We start from the raw sequence: 15,662 nt of genomic DNA, 5'->3' as shown, positions 1-15,662 counted from the left end.
GATTGGTGGTTGCCAAGGGGTAGGGGGAGGGAGGCAATGGGGAGTGACTGTTTAATGGGTTTTCTTTGGGGGTAATGAAAATATTTTGGAATCAGATAGAGGAGGTGGTTACACAATGCTGTGAATATACCAAAAGCCACTGAATTGTTCACCTTAAAATGGTTCATTTTATGTTATATTAATTTTGCCTCAATTAAAAAGAAACGTTAACACATGCGAAGGAAAAGTCAAGTAACAGTCCACCAGGTAGGTTTTCGGAAGCTGTCACCCTTTGCCAGAACCTTGATAGGCATAGGATGCATCTTCCATGACTAAATAATTTGCCCCAGCTCTGCCACCTGTGACTTCAGTCCGGCAATAAACAGCTTCACCCTGGGGGACCTCTCACAATGCTCTGGCTTCTCCAGGCTCCACCAGGCTTCACCTTGTTGAACACCACGGAGACTGACAGAGGCCGAATAGACTTCCCTAACCAGAAGGTCAGACTTACGCCTAAGAATTTCTAACTGCATTTTAATTTTATTAGCATATAAAGATAAAATAGTTACAAACCCCAGCTCTGAGCCATTGAACCAAGCCAAGCCATCCTTGGTTATTGAGGAGAACTCTTAAGTGTTTAAAACTAAGTCAGTCTACCTAGAAATTTCAGCATCATTTTAAACAAATAATAGCAGTAGGAAGTGGTAATAATCTACCCTTTGTTCTAATTTTAAAATGTGAATAATTAACCTGCCAGGAGAAAAAAACAGCAGAAGTTTAAGAGCAGTTCAATCCAATAAATGTCCAATTCGGAGACAGATGAGTGCTGCTAGTACAGACGACCTCCCAGGATTTATTGTGGTGGCAATTCCCGTGAAATCAGTCATTACTTCAGTCAAACTACTGGAGCATCAGCGCCCTTAAGTTCTGCTTTTAGGCACTTAACTGCTGGGTAATACAGATTTTTATAGGGATTATGTCTTGTGTAAAGGCATAAAAAGCTCACATTTTTGCTACACCAAATTGTGTTATTAACACTGCTGTTACTATAGATTTGCATTTTCCCAAAGGCAGTTTCTCCCAGGTAGAACTGCTAATACTTAGTGATTGTTTCTGGGTTATATATAGAATTAAATACTTACCATGCTGCCCAACTCTACAGAAGCTTTGGTTCATCGGTAGCCTTATGAGAATAAAAGTCGGCGGTCCACGCAGTCGGAGCAGTACGTTATAACAGAAAGGCACCTCCTTCCCGGACCTCTCCAGGGGAATCGAGTTATCCCAGGAGCCCAAGAAACCTCTTTTCTGAAAGTATCACTTCACCATAAGGAGACTTCCGGGTATCAGTGGGCTGAAACTGCCCCAGTGTGAAAGGCCTAATTACCTTCTTGCAAAATGAAAGAAAGAAAGGAGAATAGGAGAGGAAGAAGGAAGAGAGGGAAGAAAAGAAGAGGAAGAAGAAATAACCAAGAAATGAAGAGAGTAATCTAGTTTCTCTGCCCCAGAAGCAGTTAACATTGGAAAACAGAATGGACCAGGCTAACCATGAACAACTGCGTCTGGTCAGCTTTTGAACAGCACAGGGTAACGACTTCCGGAACCCAGCGGCATTGGCGCGAAACCCAGCCTCACTATTTAGAAGCAGTGTGACCTGCAATAAGTTAATTAGCCTCTCAGGGCCGTTGTTTCTTCATCCACCACTTTGGATGTAGCAGGTCTCAGAGAACCAGCTTACGGGCGGGCTCGAGGCGCACGGCGTCTCCCGTGGTCCAGAGCACGCTTGATCCAGAACATGCAGGGAAATCAGAACAGAGCCTATGCCACTGTATTTTTTTTTTATTAAAAAACAAATTAAATAAAATAGTGATCAATTTTATAGAAAATGGAACTGGAGTCCACAGTTCACGGTGGGGAAGGCTCAGAAGATGGAGATGAGGTTGTGGTTGCCATTTCTTTTTCTTCGTATCTGGGAGGCAGTTCAGAGGAGAGATGCGGAGTGATTGAGATCTCAGAGGACAAAGCAGTCCCAGAAATGGTGTATACAGATTCACGATCTCTCTCGGAGGCCGCGCCTTGGCCCTCAGGAGTTGGCGTCCTACTTAAAAGGAGGGAGGACAGAAAGGGAAGAGAGGGGAACGGTAACACATCGTGAGGATGATGTTTGATTATAGGTGTTTGGAGCATTTGCAAGGGTCGAAGGAATAATTTCTGCCCTATTCTGTTTCTTACAGATGCGCCTTGATTCCTTGCCCCTTTCCTTCCTTAGAGCTGCTGTCACATTAAGAGAGTCTCACCCCGTGGCTGTTTCCCTTGTCACTGAGAAGACACGAGGTAGGAACGTGTCACTGCCGTCCTAAAAGAATATTCACATGCAGTTACTGTTCTATACTGTTTTGTCTTCAGAGACAGCTAACGTAAGGTAGACAAACTTATACGAAGAGAAAATTAAATCAGTAAGCCAAAAACGTGAAGGGAGGCAAGAAAGCATACTGGGTACTGGGGTGCATTCTAGCAACGGGCAGACATGCCTCTGAACTGCCCCTCCACTGCTTTCCAGCTGTGCGATCTTGAGCAAGTAATTTCACCTCACTAAGCTTTGGTCTCCTCATCTGTAAAAGGGGGACGACAAGAGCGCTGTCTCGGCTACGCAGGAGAATGACCTGAGAGAATGCAAGTAAAGCCAGGCCGTGGCACACAGAAATTGTGGTGGTAGCAAGTACGAGTTTGTTTTAAGTTACAAGACATTTGTTTAGGGCTTGGGGAAGTTCATCATTGGAGAAAAGAATACAAAAATTCACTCACAGAATTATACAAATGTCCAGAACCTAACCTCCCTTTCATCCATGCAGGACAATTCCTATACCCGTCTCTGTCCGGATCTCTGGCCCACCACCCTGTCTGAAGCTCAAGAACGTGTGCCTTAAAACATGAATGACCAGGTGAGGCTGTGTCCATCCCCAGCATTCTCTCTGGGTCTCCTGGGTCCTACTTCTCAGTGGCTACAGAAGCCAGCCCCCCAACTGGTCTGGCCACCACCAGCCTTCCCACATTGTGAGCTGCACTGGTTCCATGAAGGTCTGAAACCTTCAACTGCATCCCTCTGCCTGAAGGGATGGCGTTTAATCTGACCCCAGGTATGCCTCCTAATTTGTGGCATATGGGGAGCATGGGGGATGGGGGTGTGAATCTTGGATTTCCCTTCATTCAATCTGAGAAGGCTCTGAGGCCCAGGGGACAACTTCAGATTGAGAGGAGAAGTCCAGCTTGGTTGGGTCAGGGTGCAGGCTATCAGTCAGTCACCCAACTTCCTCCGTGAGATGCTGAAACCCTCTGTACCTGCTGGAGGTCCCCTAGGACCCCCGTGTCTCCCCTTCATCTAAAGTGGCAAAGCCTAACATAGGAGGGGGCCTCCCAAGCCCTGCTCTGGTGCTCAGTCTGGCTAATAAAGTGTTAAACATTTGGAGGATCACCCCTGCCAGGGGTGCATGAAGGAGGCTTCGTATTTAACCCGGCATAACCACTTTTATAATTTTTAATGTATGTGCTGCACAACGTATCCCCAAAGGTACTCTTAATCTTAAGGCAATAATTCTGATATGATGTCAGCAAAAAAGATACACTGTAATGTTTATTTCTGTACTATGGTACAAAGCTAATTTGGCCTGAGTTCAGGCACAAGCCTGAGAAAGTTAAACATGCCTACTCTTGAAGTTCAAATGCAAAGTCTTACCCATAGGTAAAAATACTGTAATATGAAGGCGGATTTTCATTTGGAAGCAAACCATTAGCCCCAGGACTCGGAGTCACTGTAGAAGCTGAAGACTCAGGAAAGTAAGGTGGTGGTGGGGGTGGGAATATTATCACGGCATCACCTAAGGAAACACAATTATTTCATTGAAGACAAGCACATTAGCAAGAATAAAATAAATTAATTATATATTTGGCCTGTGAATATAAAAGGTCAAAACCCCTATGCTAACTCCAGAATTTAAAAGTGGGCCTATCAAATTCACAGAGAGGGAGCGTGGAGGTTGCCAGGGACTGGGCCGAGGCTTGGGGGATTCGAGTGAGTGTTTAATGGGGGCAGTTTCTCTTTGATGATGAAAAACTTCTAGAACTTGTTAGTGGTGATGGCTGAACACTGCGAATGTACTTAATGTCACTGTCCACTAAAAAATGCTTAAAATGGTAAACTTTATGTTACATATATTGTACCACAACTTTTTCAAACAGTGGGCCAATATTTTCCTAGTAAGTCTGAGCTCAAGCATTTCTAAGTATTTGCTTCCTTGGGATGCCTCCTGCTGCAAAGCCTTTCTCATTCTCAACTTGAAATTTTAAACTGTCAACCCTTAGCAGTTGGATAAAGTGCCTGTTCCTTACGTGCAGTTTTAGCCTCTGAACACAGGACAACAGGCGAGGCCACAGCCCGTCTTCACAGCTTTTATCTGCCAACATTTCAGCCACGCTTTACAAAAGAAAGTCACACTCAAAGCTAAGCTTGGTTTTTGTTTTGTTTTTTCCTGTTTGCATTTCTGTAGCTGCTGTTCACTCCAGAATACATCCCATATTTTGGGGAGGAGAAACAGACACCAGACGCAAGCCCTCATTGGTACTCCAATTCCAATACAAAATGCAGCACGTGAGTTGCCCAGAACATTCTAGACACGTGGCAGCACCACTCCATAGCGGTTTGAGGGCAGCCTCTGATAAGCTGGCAGCACCAAAGGACAGCGCGGGAGGAACGAAGGGGAGAGGGCTTCAGTTGGCGGCAGGGAGGCAAGCGGTCTGCATGGCAGCGGATCTGACGCTTGGCTGGGTAAGCACGGGGTTCTTGAGCGCTACCAGCGTGCCGTGCCGTTTGCCAATTGCCGGCCCAGCGTGGCCCTGAGCGAGGGATCTGACCCCCACCGGCCTCAGCTGCTGCATCGGTGAACTGCAGGCCATCCATAACTGTTGCTGCCTCAGCGAACAGGCAGGAGGGCCGGGCTGGTGTGTGGTGGGGACAGCAGTGCCGGGCACGGAGCAAACGCTCACAGCTGGAACACACCCCCGCAGAGGTGCTTTCTGCACCGGCCAGCAGCCCCCAGCCAGTAGTCCTGATTTGCATGTGTGACCATACCCTCCCAGCAGGCAGCCCCTCTCCTTGCTGCCACGGTGGCTCCCCCAGAGGGGAGGGAGCCCTTCCGAAAATGTGTTAACTCTTTCTCTCCTCCTACAAGCATGTGACCACGAGGGCTTAAGATAGCGCTCACCTAAACTTGATAACAGGTCACGGTTATCTCGGGCTTCTCATTTAATTTTTTTCACAGGTCTTGGTAGGTTAGAGGAAGCAAGGTCGATTGTTTAATTACACAATGTAGAACAAAGGAGCTGGGAACAAGCCTCCAGAGCAGGCCAGCCACCTCTCCAACGCAAACAAGGAAGTGCTCGCAGTCACCAGCCGTGTTTGAGGCTCGTCGAAGCCTCTGCCCATCAGTTCCCTGCCCTTCCCTCCGCGAGCCTTGCAACCTGCTCTCCCTGAAAGCAGTCCCATCCCCCCTGGGTTTCCCTTTCACTATGTCCTGCAGGACTTGATGTCCTCTGAGTTGACAGCAGACATCCCTCAAGGGAGGGCTGTCTCATGCCCCTGCTTGTGTGTCCAGGACCCAGCGCTGAGTGTGCCCACAGTGGGGGTATCATGTGTCTGGGGAGGAGGGGCTTCCATTTGGGGAACAGCTGAATTCTGGGACTTAGCCAAGAACTGCTTCTCTTCACCCCAGTCCCTCATAAGGCAGAAGCGACCACTGACAGTGTCTAGGTTCTTATCAGTTAGGCTAACAGGCATGGTTTCTAAACATTTAAACCCTATCCCACAATATCAAAGGAGAGAAAAACAAGGAGTTAGGCTACCAGACTTCCACAGGTTTGATGGAACTTAAAGGGTTAAGTGGAAAAGATTTTAAGCGACCTCCCCCCCCCCCCCCCCCCGCCCCCAGCGGGAATCACTATGTCCCAGCACCAGCAGCCCTGCTTTCTGCTGCCCCCCAATTCCAGCCATCAGGAGGGAGGCCGGGCCCCACAGATCCTCTGATAGTAAACCCACAGGGCACATGCTGAAATGCTCCCAACTACGGGGAATACTATGATCTTCAAGTGAGCGTATTTACTCGTCCCCACTGCATTCCCCAAAAGGCCTGAGCAGATCTATAATGTAGGGCAAGCCCTTTAGTCATGTAACAGCTACCCACAACACTTGGGGAAGGATGAAACCAGCTGAAACAGAATCACAGCCATGTGCCCAGAGGCCCTCCCTGGTGCTCTGTGGGGGCCAGAGTCCATGCGTGTCCCCTGCCTGGGTTTGGAGCCCGGCTCTGCCACTTGCTAGTCTGTGACCTTGGCAAGTTATGTGATATCCCTGTGCCTCAGTTTCTTCATCCCTAACACAGAGATACTAAGGGTATCTGCCTCACTGGGTTGTTGTAGGTGTGAACAGCTTTGACAGAGTAGGCCCTTGAAGGGCACTTGGATGGGTATTTGGCCCTGGAAGGAGCCCCATATCTGTGTTAGCTATTATTAATATATAACTGATATCGGTGTGGTCACCGTAAATATATAAATACACAAATAGTAGCCTGGGAGTTTCACCCGCGGCTCCAGGATTGGTCTGTAAGTCCGTCTGCCCTTGCTCGCCAACGCCGGTGCCACGCAAGGCTGAGAGTCCAGGGATTTCCCCCAGTGAGTAGCACTTCCTCCAGCAGACAGCCCCAACCATGAGAAACATCCCTTTCACCACACTCCTCTCTTCCCTCCGGGGTTTCTGCCCCATAATGCTCTCTGCCTAGCCTTTTAGATGTCAGGCTATGGCTTCAGAGCTTTACCCTTTCAAAAGTAGGAGACTGAAAAAACAAAGTGATTTTTGAAAATGAGCAGCGGCGGGGTTTCTCCTTGGTTGTGTGAAACTGAGGCCAAAGCTACTGATGTTGTGCTGTAGGGGGCTGACTCCAGGAAATAGTAATCCATCTCTTCTGCAGAACCCAGAGAACGCAAAAGTTGTCTCTCGGCATTCCATGGGGGAAAGAAGTGACAGGTGCGATCATGCTTTATCACTGTTGATGCCACTATTTCCAAACGTGGCCTCCGCCCTGAAGCCAAGGATAAAGTTACGGAAAATAGAGAACAATGTGGGAAATGGTATGGAAAGCCCCCTCAAAACACAGAAGATCTACGGACTTGGGGCAGACAGAATACTAGAATGTTAGTTCTGGGAGGGATCCTAGCAATGCGATGCTCATTTTATGGATGCATAAACTCAGGCCAGAAGGGGTTAAGGACTTACCAAGGACAGCCAGCCAGCGACAGCCAGAGATGAGAATCTACACGTCCAACACAAAGTGCCCTAGCTTTCAAGGTCACTTGGCGGGTCTCTAACGTGACAGAAGGCTCCCAGGCTATGCTAGCACTTTCTCTCACTTTCCTCCTAATTTGCTCTGTGACCTCAGTCAAGGTCATGACTTAATGTCCCAAAGCTTTTGCTCGATCACAAGGAATTGCTGGGAGGAGATGATGTGCGCAAGGATGCTTACAGGGCTTAGCACAGCAGCAGCTATGTGTGTGTGTGTGCGCGTGTGCGTGTGTGTGTGCACGTGCGCGCATGTGCATGAGTGCATGGCTGTGTAAGAGAGACAGAGAAAAGGGAGAACCTAGGCCAGACCCAAGGACAACCCAGCAAAGCCCTGATACAACGGCCACCGTGATGTAAGCGTGCCCAGGAATGACAGCTACGTACCTACAGTGACATGGACAGGCTCCATGCTCTGCGTCTGTCTGTCTTCACTTTCGGAGGCATCCTGGCCCTCATTCAAGTTGTTTCTCTTAACGTGGGCAACCACAAAGAAACACAGTCCCATGAGTACAATCAAGGGCCCCATGATCTGCAGGGACAGATATCCACAGATCTGGGGCTCCATGTCGGCAGTGTCTGTCTCATTCAGGGGTTCCTGCGCCCAGTCTGGACCACAGCCGGGGACCCAAATGCCCAGAATGCTGATGAGCATGCCACTTGTCAAGAACAGAAACCCGAAGATGAGGCACTGGGCAAACTGGCGGCTCTCTCCACAGATGAAGGCTTGGTCGGGGTCCGCCTGGCTGCCCCGCAGGCGTCCCTCACGGAGCTGAAGTCGTGCCCGCGAGCGGGCCAGGATCACAGCCCCAAGCCCAACCGCGGCACAGGCAGGCCCAGCGACCTTCAGCGCCATGCTGCAGTCTGGGAAGATTTTGTACTGGCATGCCTGGAACCCAAAGATGGAGAGCAGGACTCCCACACACAACAGGATGCCACCAAAGACAAAAAGGAAGAAAATGAACTTGCTGACACGCCTATCTCGCTGGACCCCATCTGGCTCAGCAGCAGCTACAGGAGACATGGCCAGGAGAGGCCCCTTCCCCAGAACCAGGCAGGATGGATTTCCTTCCCTCCAGTGGTTTCAATAGCTCTGAAAATACAGCCAAACACCAAATTAAAGTGGGCACAGGTGTTCCTGACCCGCCCTGGCCATTTCAGAAATCACTCCAGGATGAAATCATAGGGGATAGAACTTGATGCAAGTGATACACTGGTGAACAATGAGTTGGTTTATGAGTCAGAAGCACTGGCATTCAGAAACTCCTGAATATGTAATTTTATGAAGATATTCAAGAAGAGGAAATGCAATTAACATGCACCTAAGAGTATCTTTAAAAAAAAAAGAACAACAAACCCCATACAAGAGAAGTAACTGGGTGTGGCTTTTCCTGTTATGAGTCTTACAAACTCCCTTCCCTGGGGCAAAAAAACCAAAACAAAACCACCCCCAAAACAGTGGTGAGTAAGGGAAGAACCACAGGGATTATTTCTGATTTACAGATATCCCACGTTTCATCACAGCTGCTTTGAGCATTTCCGAGTCGATAAATTTATGTTCAGTAACTAACTTTCCATTTCCTATTTCAGACTGCGGCAACTTTCCATTCCCCTTCTTCTAAGGCCATGACACCTGCAGGAGGCCCAATTCAGTCGTTTCCAATGAAGGGGAAGGCAGTTCAGGAACACAGCGAGTTTGGGGGATTTTAAGTTAACTCTGTCAAAATGTGATTCTTGAGTTCTCACACAGGCACTGGAACTCCAGGGCCAGGCTGACTAGGCCAGGGTGACCCAGGGGAGTCTGGCACAGCCGGTCAGGAGGAGCCTTGTCTCCCAGGTGTGCAGGTGGCCTCTCACGTACCCCCCCTCCAAGGTGCCTCTCACTTCCACAAAAAGGTTTAGGCTCCGTTAAAAATAAGCAGCTGATAAAATCACCAGTTAAAAAAGCACAAAACAGCAACAGCACCTGACTTTGAATGGAGAGTGTAAGTGAGATCAAGTGGGAAAGCACCTCCCCACAAGATCACCCAAGCCCTGTGCTGGTATCACCATATATTAAGTGGACCCGAATCAATTGTTAATAATTGTCTAGCGTATGCAGATTGACTTTATAATCTTGGTTATCTTGTCTTACTCTCATGAGTGGAGTATTTTACCAGGACCCTTCAAGTTGGGGCAGTGGAAAAGACAACCCAAGTGTGAAGACCATTTTTACTGGCTCAAGGAAAGAAAACTTAAAATATTTTGTGCCATTTGTATCCACGATGACATGAAGGAGCTCAAGATTGAGGCTGTAAAGCCAAGGCCGTCCTGACAAACCCAAGTCATGTCCAAGGAGGGTCAATTTAAGTAAAGAAAACAAATAGCTGGTCTTATACTAGGAAGTACTTTTCCAGGAAAAAGTACAATCGAATCAGAAGGAAGCTGGAGAAAGGAAATCTAGGAGGGAAATAAGCTTCCATTTTAAGCCTGGGCAAACTGTATTTGTGAAGACGGAATATGCTGAGACAAACACTTAAAGAAAATATTGAACTAATTTAAAAAACAGAAATCTGAATCATGTAATCTCTTGTGCTGGTTCCACAGATAAGGGTGATTCTCTGTTACAAAGTCCTATCAGGAATTCACTAAATTCCTGGTACCTTCAACTCTGAAGCGAGTCACAAGGCTTCAAATGTCTTAAGGCGAATTCCCCAAATACTAGTAAAGTAAAAGTAAGCCTAAAACTGGATATGTAGCTCTTGTCCACGGACAAGTGGACTAAACACCTGCCATACGTATCAATCCCTCATCCATAATAATGTAGGCAGTCAAGCCTGTCTGTCTCATACACGCATTCACGAACGGACACAAAAAACATCTACACTAACAGAAAATTAAACCCTTTCCAAATACCAACCTACATTTAATCTCCCCAAAGCCAAATCTACCTCTCCACCACTGTTTTCCAAAGGACAATTCCAAATCAGCAGCATCTCACCATGCCCAAGGCTCTGCTGCGTTTGGGGATCGAGGTAAAACCAGCCCCGAGTCTTGTATAGGGAATCTTTCCGTGGGTTTCAGGGAGCCCGAGCGCAACAACAGCCCCCAGGGGCTGGGCTTGCGGCTCCCACCCCCGCAGCTTCGGCTCGGGGTCCTCCGGGCCGGCGCCGCTCCCCGCACCAAGACTTGGCCGCGCGGGAGTGCGGAGAAGCGCGGAGTCGGGAGTGCGGAGAAGCGCGGAGTCCGGAGCGCTCACCTGAGGCTTCGTCCTGCGTGCGCGCTGCCTGCGCCAGCACGCGTCCCGGGAGCCTGGCGCCGGCCTCGGGGTGGGCGCTCGGCGGGGCGGCGCTGGCCGTGGGCACCCGGCTGGGCGCGGCCTCCAGTGGCAGCCCGTACCGCCCGTTTCCACCTGCGCGTCCGGGCGCGGAGGGCGGGCCGCCACTGTATTTACAGAAGGAGGCGGTGCCAGAGAGGGCGCGGCGGCGGGGGCACGGCGGGGCAGGGCGGACTGGCGGGAGCTGGCCGCCACCGGGTGCTGCCCTGCGGGGCCGGAGGCGCGTCCCGCGCGGCGGTGGGTGACGAGGGGCGGCCTCGGAGCCCAAGGCTGGCAGATGTGGCCGCTTCGCCCGTGACCGTGCGCGCGAGGAATCCGGGAAAAATGGGCACCCCCGCCACCTCCCTGGCCCTCAGCCGTGCGAGGTAGGGGGGAGGCGAGTTGAGGTTCTCCTCTTCGCTGCCGGAACTGCGCGCCGCGCGGGCCGGGAACCGGGCGCTCAGGGCGCAGAGTTGAGGCGGGGGAAGCGCCTGGCCTCTTTCCGATGTGGCCGTGGCCCAGGCAGGATCGGGCCCCGCGTTCCTGAGGCTGCGCTTTCGGCCACGACGCGGTCCGGGACCGGTCTCCCTGGCGGCGGGTGGCCCTCCTGCCGCTCCGGAGACCTTGACGGCGGTCACTGGAGCGAGTCCCCCGCTGCCAGCTCCCCGACCGCGAACGCGTTATGGAGACACCAGGTCACTGAAACGTGCGCTCTATTTAGAATGTGAGACGAGGTGCTCCATACCTGAGCCATTCAGGCATGAGGTCCTCGCTCCAAGACTGAAGCAGGCCCTTGGCAGGTCAGCTCTGTCCCTTCCGCCCTCACACCTAACGCTCTTTGCCATAGAACCCCCTCTTCCGCTTCTCAGTTGTTAATGGTCGGCAGCAATTAAAGCGGTAACTTTCCCTGCCCTTGAACCAGGAGTTTCAGGATGGGTTTGCCAATCCCGGTGCTATTTGTAACCTGCCCTGTGACACGTGACACGGACTCAACTATGCCAGTTTCCACCTCAGAGGTCAGGGCGCTGTGGAAGGTGAGTCAAGGGCTCAGCCCAAGCACAGCTGCGCGATGGAGCCCTGGGGACTTACCCATCCTGCCGCTTCGCCCGTCTTCCTGTCGGCTTTGCCTGAAACCCGGTCACGAGTTCATGCCGATCGCTTTCAGCTTTTTTAAAGTGTGAACACTTTGCCCACCTAATACAGCAAGTGGTTCTGTCTGTAGGTCTCCCTGACGGTAAAGAGTGAGATGGGCTTAACCAGTTACCAGGGGGGAGAGGGAGACTCTCAAAGAAGGGGTCAGAGGGAGGCAAAGAGGGAAGGGGGGGTTCCCTGGACTCTGAGCGCTGGATGGCTGGGTGGGTGAGACGAGGCTTCACGAGGGAGGCATACTGGACAAGTTCCAGCCTTGCAATTTGCTGGGGGCACTTGCCCCAGTGGCCAGATGTGGCCTTTGTCACAGCCAGAGTGAGAATCTCTGCCCTAACTAAATATTGCTGATTATTCCTATGATGAACAGTACTGACATCCCTGGCTCTGTGCCAGGCTCTGTGTTCCCCATTTTACCTATAGCCTGTGGTTCTTTAATGTGTGTTCCCAGCAACTCAGAGAAGGCTGGAGCCAGAAGAGGATGGGGGCTAAAAACCAGTCAGTTTTCAGTTGAGGAAACCAAGGCCCAAAGGCAAAAATTGACCTCCCCAGCTGATTAGCGTGGAGCCTGGGCCTGAACCAGATGTACTGGCTCTTCCTCCCAGATACACCTGTCACGCAGAGAACACACAATGCCATGAACACAGAAATGCCTTTTTATTATGTGGCTTTTTTTTATTAAGAGAGAGTGAAAGTGCATGAGAGTAAGGGAGGAGTAGAGGGAGGGGAGAGAGAGAGTCTTATGTATGTATGTATGGTGTTTATTTATTTGGAGAGAGAGAGAATCTTAGGCACCACGTAGGGCTCGATCCCATGACCCTGAGATCATGACCTGAGCCAAAACCAAGAGTCGAACCCTTAACTGACTGAGCCACCCAGGCACCCTGATTACGTGGCTTTTTAATCATTATGACAATTTAGACACTGTATCCCAAGGACATTGTGGCCATCTACATCTGGGGTGGAGCTCTCCTGGTCTAAGTGTCAGTATATCCCAGGGTAGAGAGACCTCAAAGTCGGCCCAGCTAACAAGCAGACAAGCAAGAGTGGTGATTGCACAACAGTGGCTGACACCGAGCTTTCTAAGAACACAGGCCCTGAATACAGAATGTGTTCTCCCTACACAGGCCTTTCGTGTACAAGAGGGTTTCCGTCTCCACTGGGCCCTCATGCTTTCCTTCTCCTGTGTGTGCAACTCGATCTCTGGCCGCGTCGTGTGAGGACCTGCAAGGGGCCTGTTGATACAGCTGCCCTCCGGTGCCACATGACTGCAGGCTGGCCACACATGACGGCCGTGAATGTACAGACACCAAGGACCATCAGATTAGCCTCTGCTCGGGATATCGGCTGCTTGGACTGTTTGCCTTGTGGAGCCTGTTTGACTAAATTAAAATCCTTGGAAACCGATCGTCAGTCAAGCATGAAAGACAAAGCCACCAGCCTGCAAGGTGCCCATCTTGGGGGCAGACCTATTTTGAGGAGAGAGGCTGGGTGACCTCCTTCCTCTCTAAAACAAACTGGCCTTTTCCAGCCTGTGTGGTCATGAAAAAAGAGAAGACCAGACAGAATCCTTAGAAAAACAGCATCAGAACAAGTTTTTTAAAAATGGATGAATCTTGGGACGCCTGGGTGGCTCAGTCAGTTAAGCATCTGCCTCCGGCTCAGGTCTCCTGGAATCCAGCCCCGCGTTGTGTCAGGCTCCTTGCTCAGCGGGGAGCCTGCTTCTCCCTCTCCCTCTGCTCCCCCTGCTCTGTGCGTGCTCTCGCTCGCTCTCTGACAAATAAATAAACAAAATTAAAAAAAAAGGATGAATCTTGAATTCAGGAAGTGAATACAGACGGTGAAGCTGTGGCATACGTTCATTTATTCATTCAGCAAGTATTTACTGAGTGCTGACTGCAGGCCAATAAACAGACACAATACTTCCCCATCGTGGAAGCTATATTCTAAGGAAAAGGAGGACAATGAAAGAAACAGGGAAATGATACAGGGTGTTAGAAGGTGGTAGGTAGGTGCTGCGGAGAGTAAGAAATCACAGAAGGCGGCTGGGGAAATCCTGCTTCCAAGAGGGTGGTTAAGGAAGTCGTCTCTGAGCAGGTGACACTGCAGTGAAGGAAATGAGGAAGCAAGCATACTGATTATCTATGATTGCATAACAAATGACCCCCAAACTTAGAAGCTTAAAGCAACAAAGATTTCTTACCTCTCACAGTTTCTGAGCGTCAGGAATTTCAGAGCAGCTTAGCCAGGTGCTTCTGGCTCGGGATCTCTCCTGAGGCTGGAGTCCAGCTGATGGCTGGGGTCACATCCCCTGCAGGCCTGCCTGGGGCTGGAGGGTCTGCCTCCACGGTGGCTCCCTCCTGCGGCTCTGGACAGGAGGCCTCGCTTTCCTACCATTGTAGACCTCTGCACAGAGCCACCTGATTGTCCTCATCACATGGAAGCTGACTTCCCCTGGAGTGAGTGATCCAAGAGAGAGCAAATGAGGGGGAAGGTGCAGTGCCTTTTATGATGTAGTCCCTGAAGGTGCACACCATCACTGTGCTTTATTCTGTTCCTTAGAGTTGCGTCACTAAGTCAAGGGGAGGGAAATTAGGCTCCACCTCTTGAAGGGGGAGACTATCAAAGAACCTGTGAGCATATTGTAAAACCATCACAGAGAGCTATAGTGATATTTTGGCGAAGAAGGGAAGGGCCCTTCAGACAAAGGAAATAGCAAGTGCAAAGGCCCTGAGGTGGAAGCAGGGATGGCATATTCAAGGAAGAACAAGAGGCCAGGATGACTGGGTGAGCAAGGGGATGAAGAATAAGAGAGGAGGTCAGAGAGGAAAGGTGTGTGTGTGTGTGTGTGTGTGTGTGTGTGTGTGTGTGTGTGTGTCCACATGTACCAGATTGTGTAGAGCTTTGTGAGCCATTGTAAGTACTCTGAGTGAGAGGAGGAGACTTTGGAGGGTTTTTTTAACTGAGTGTGCCGTGGTCTGATTTACTCTTTTTAAGGCAGCAGTAGCTTCCAGGTGAGAATAGTCTGAGGAGAGGGAAGGGTGGAAGCGAGACATTTAGGAGGCTATTATAGTAACCCAGGAGAGAAATGGCTGTGGTTTTTGTTTGGGGGTGAGAAAGCAGTGGGACTCTGTATATATCTCGAAGAGAGAGTTGTTGGACGGGATGTGGGTTTTGACTTGAAGATTTTTGGCCTGAGGAACTGGAAGGATGGTTCTGGCATTGCTCAGGATGGGGAAGAAGGAAGGCAGGACAAGTTTGAGAGGGAAGCTTTGGGGCATATTTGAGATGTCCATTTCTCCATCCGAGTGGAGAAGGTGAGTAGGCAAAGGCACAACTGGGGCCTGGAGCTAGGGAATTCTAGGAGGACTATGTTCCTGTGCTCCATAAGGTCTGGTCATTACAGAATCAAGAAGGCCGGGCCCCTGTTCGGGAAGAGTTTACACATGCATGTGTGGCTACACGCGCCTTGCAGCACTCGGTGCTACGGAGGGCTTCAAGCAGACACAAAGCAGTGAGCAGTCTGGTGCTCTCTGAGGCAGGGATTTCTGACGTTTCCAGCGGGCAGGGGGCAGCGGGGGGCCAGCGTGGCTGGGAGGGATGACTTTCTGCTGGTGCAGGGGCTTCTGCTGTTCTGTGCCCACAGCAGTGCCCTAAGGAGCATGGATCCCCTGCTCCCACTGGACAGGCCACGTGACACTCCCCAGAGTGCTGCCAAGCTGAGAAGTGGCTGTGGGCCAGAGGTGTGGACTGGCTGGTAGAACTGAGTATCACAGTCTCAGGATTCACAAGACTGCAGGAAGACAATTAAGCAACCAAGTGAGCCACCTTCTCGTTTCTCTTTCCTTTTTTGGTCGACTC

At 50.4% G+C, this 15,662-nt stretch overlaps 2 protein-coding genes across 7 annotated transcripts; one reads left to right on the top strand and one right to left on the bottom strand.

The window, feature by feature from the left end:
- Positions 1-1,800: 1,800 nt before the first annotated feature.
- TMEM171 (transmembrane protein 171) lies at positions 1,801-10,774 on the bottom strand. Of its 6 annotated transcripts, XR_003522332.2 has the most exons (5): positions 10,599-10,735; positions 7,748-8,453; positions 3,710-3,851; positions 2,209-2,332; positions 1,938-2,074 (listed from the first exon to the last, which is right to left on the bottom strand). XR_003522332.2 is itself a non-coding variant. In XM_027606971.2 (4 exons), the coding sequence occupies exons 2-4, from the start codon at positions 8,382-8,384 to the stop codon at positions 1,882-1,884; spliced, it is 975 nt and encodes a 324-aa protein (XP_027462772.1). In that variant the 5' UTR covers positions 8,385-8,453; positions 10,599-10,774; the 3' UTR covers positions 1,801-1,881. The 6 variants fall into 6 exon arrangements, 5 of the variants coding, with proteins under 5 accessions (XP_027462772.1, XP_027462776.1, XP_027462773.1 ...); XM_027606971.2 differs by lacking the exon at positions 2,209-2,332 and having other exon boundaries at positions 1,801-2,077; positions 10,599-10,774; XM_027606975.2 differs by lacking the exon at positions 2,209-2,332 and having other exon boundaries at positions 1,801-2,074; positions 10,599-10,761.
- LOC113928545 lies at positions 9,630-13,900 on the top strand. The gene is made up of 4 exons (XM_035727520.1): positions 9,630-9,653; positions 10,314-11,041; positions 11,578-11,689; positions 12,929-13,900. Exons 1-4 carry the CDS (start codon positions 9,630-9,632, stop codon positions 13,019-13,021), a joined length of 957 nt encoding a protein of 318 aa, XP_035583413.1. The 3' UTR covers positions 13,022-13,900.
- Positions 13,901-15,662: the final 1,762 nt, after the last annotated feature.

The sequence above is a fragment of the Zalophus californianus genome, chromosome 5 (genome assembly GCF_009762305.2).
Source record: "Zalophus californianus isolate mZalCal1 chromosome 5, mZalCal1.pri.v2, whole genome shotgun sequence".
In the NCBI taxonomy this organism is placed as follows: domain Eukaryota; kingdom Metazoa; phylum Chordata; class Mammalia; order Carnivora; family Otariidae; genus Zalophus; species Zalophus californianus.
The sequence above is the reverse complement of the archived record's forward strand: the minus strand, read 5'-3'. Positions and strand labels throughout refer to the sequence as shown.

Excerpts from the sequence above, each read along its gene's own strand:
- TMEM171 (XM_027606971.2), bottom strand. The coding sequence starts at position 8,384 with ATGTCTCCTGTAGCTGCTGCTGAGCCAGATGGGGTCCAGCGAGATAGG. Across the intron at positions 3,852-7,747 it reads GCCTGTCCATGTCACTGTAG|GTGATGCCGTGATAATATTC; the intron begins GTACGTAGCTGT and ends GTGTTTCCTTAG. Across the intron at positions 2,078-3,709 it reads TACAGTATTTTTACCTATGG|TAGGACGCCAACTCCTGAGG; the intron begins GTAAGACTTTGC and ends CCTCCTTTTAAG.
- LOC113928545 (XM_035727520.1), top strand. The coding sequence starts at position 9,630 with ATGAAGGAGCTCAAGATTGAGGCT. Across the intron at positions 11,042-11,577 it reads CTGGCCCTCAGCCGTGCGAG|GAGTTTCAGGATGGGTTTGC; the intron begins GTAGGGGGGAGG and ends CCCTTGAACCAG. Across the intron at positions 11,690-12,928 it reads AGGTCAGGGCGCTGTGGAAG|GCCTTTCGTGTACAAGAGGG; the intron begins GTGAGTCAAGGG and ends CTCCCTACACAG.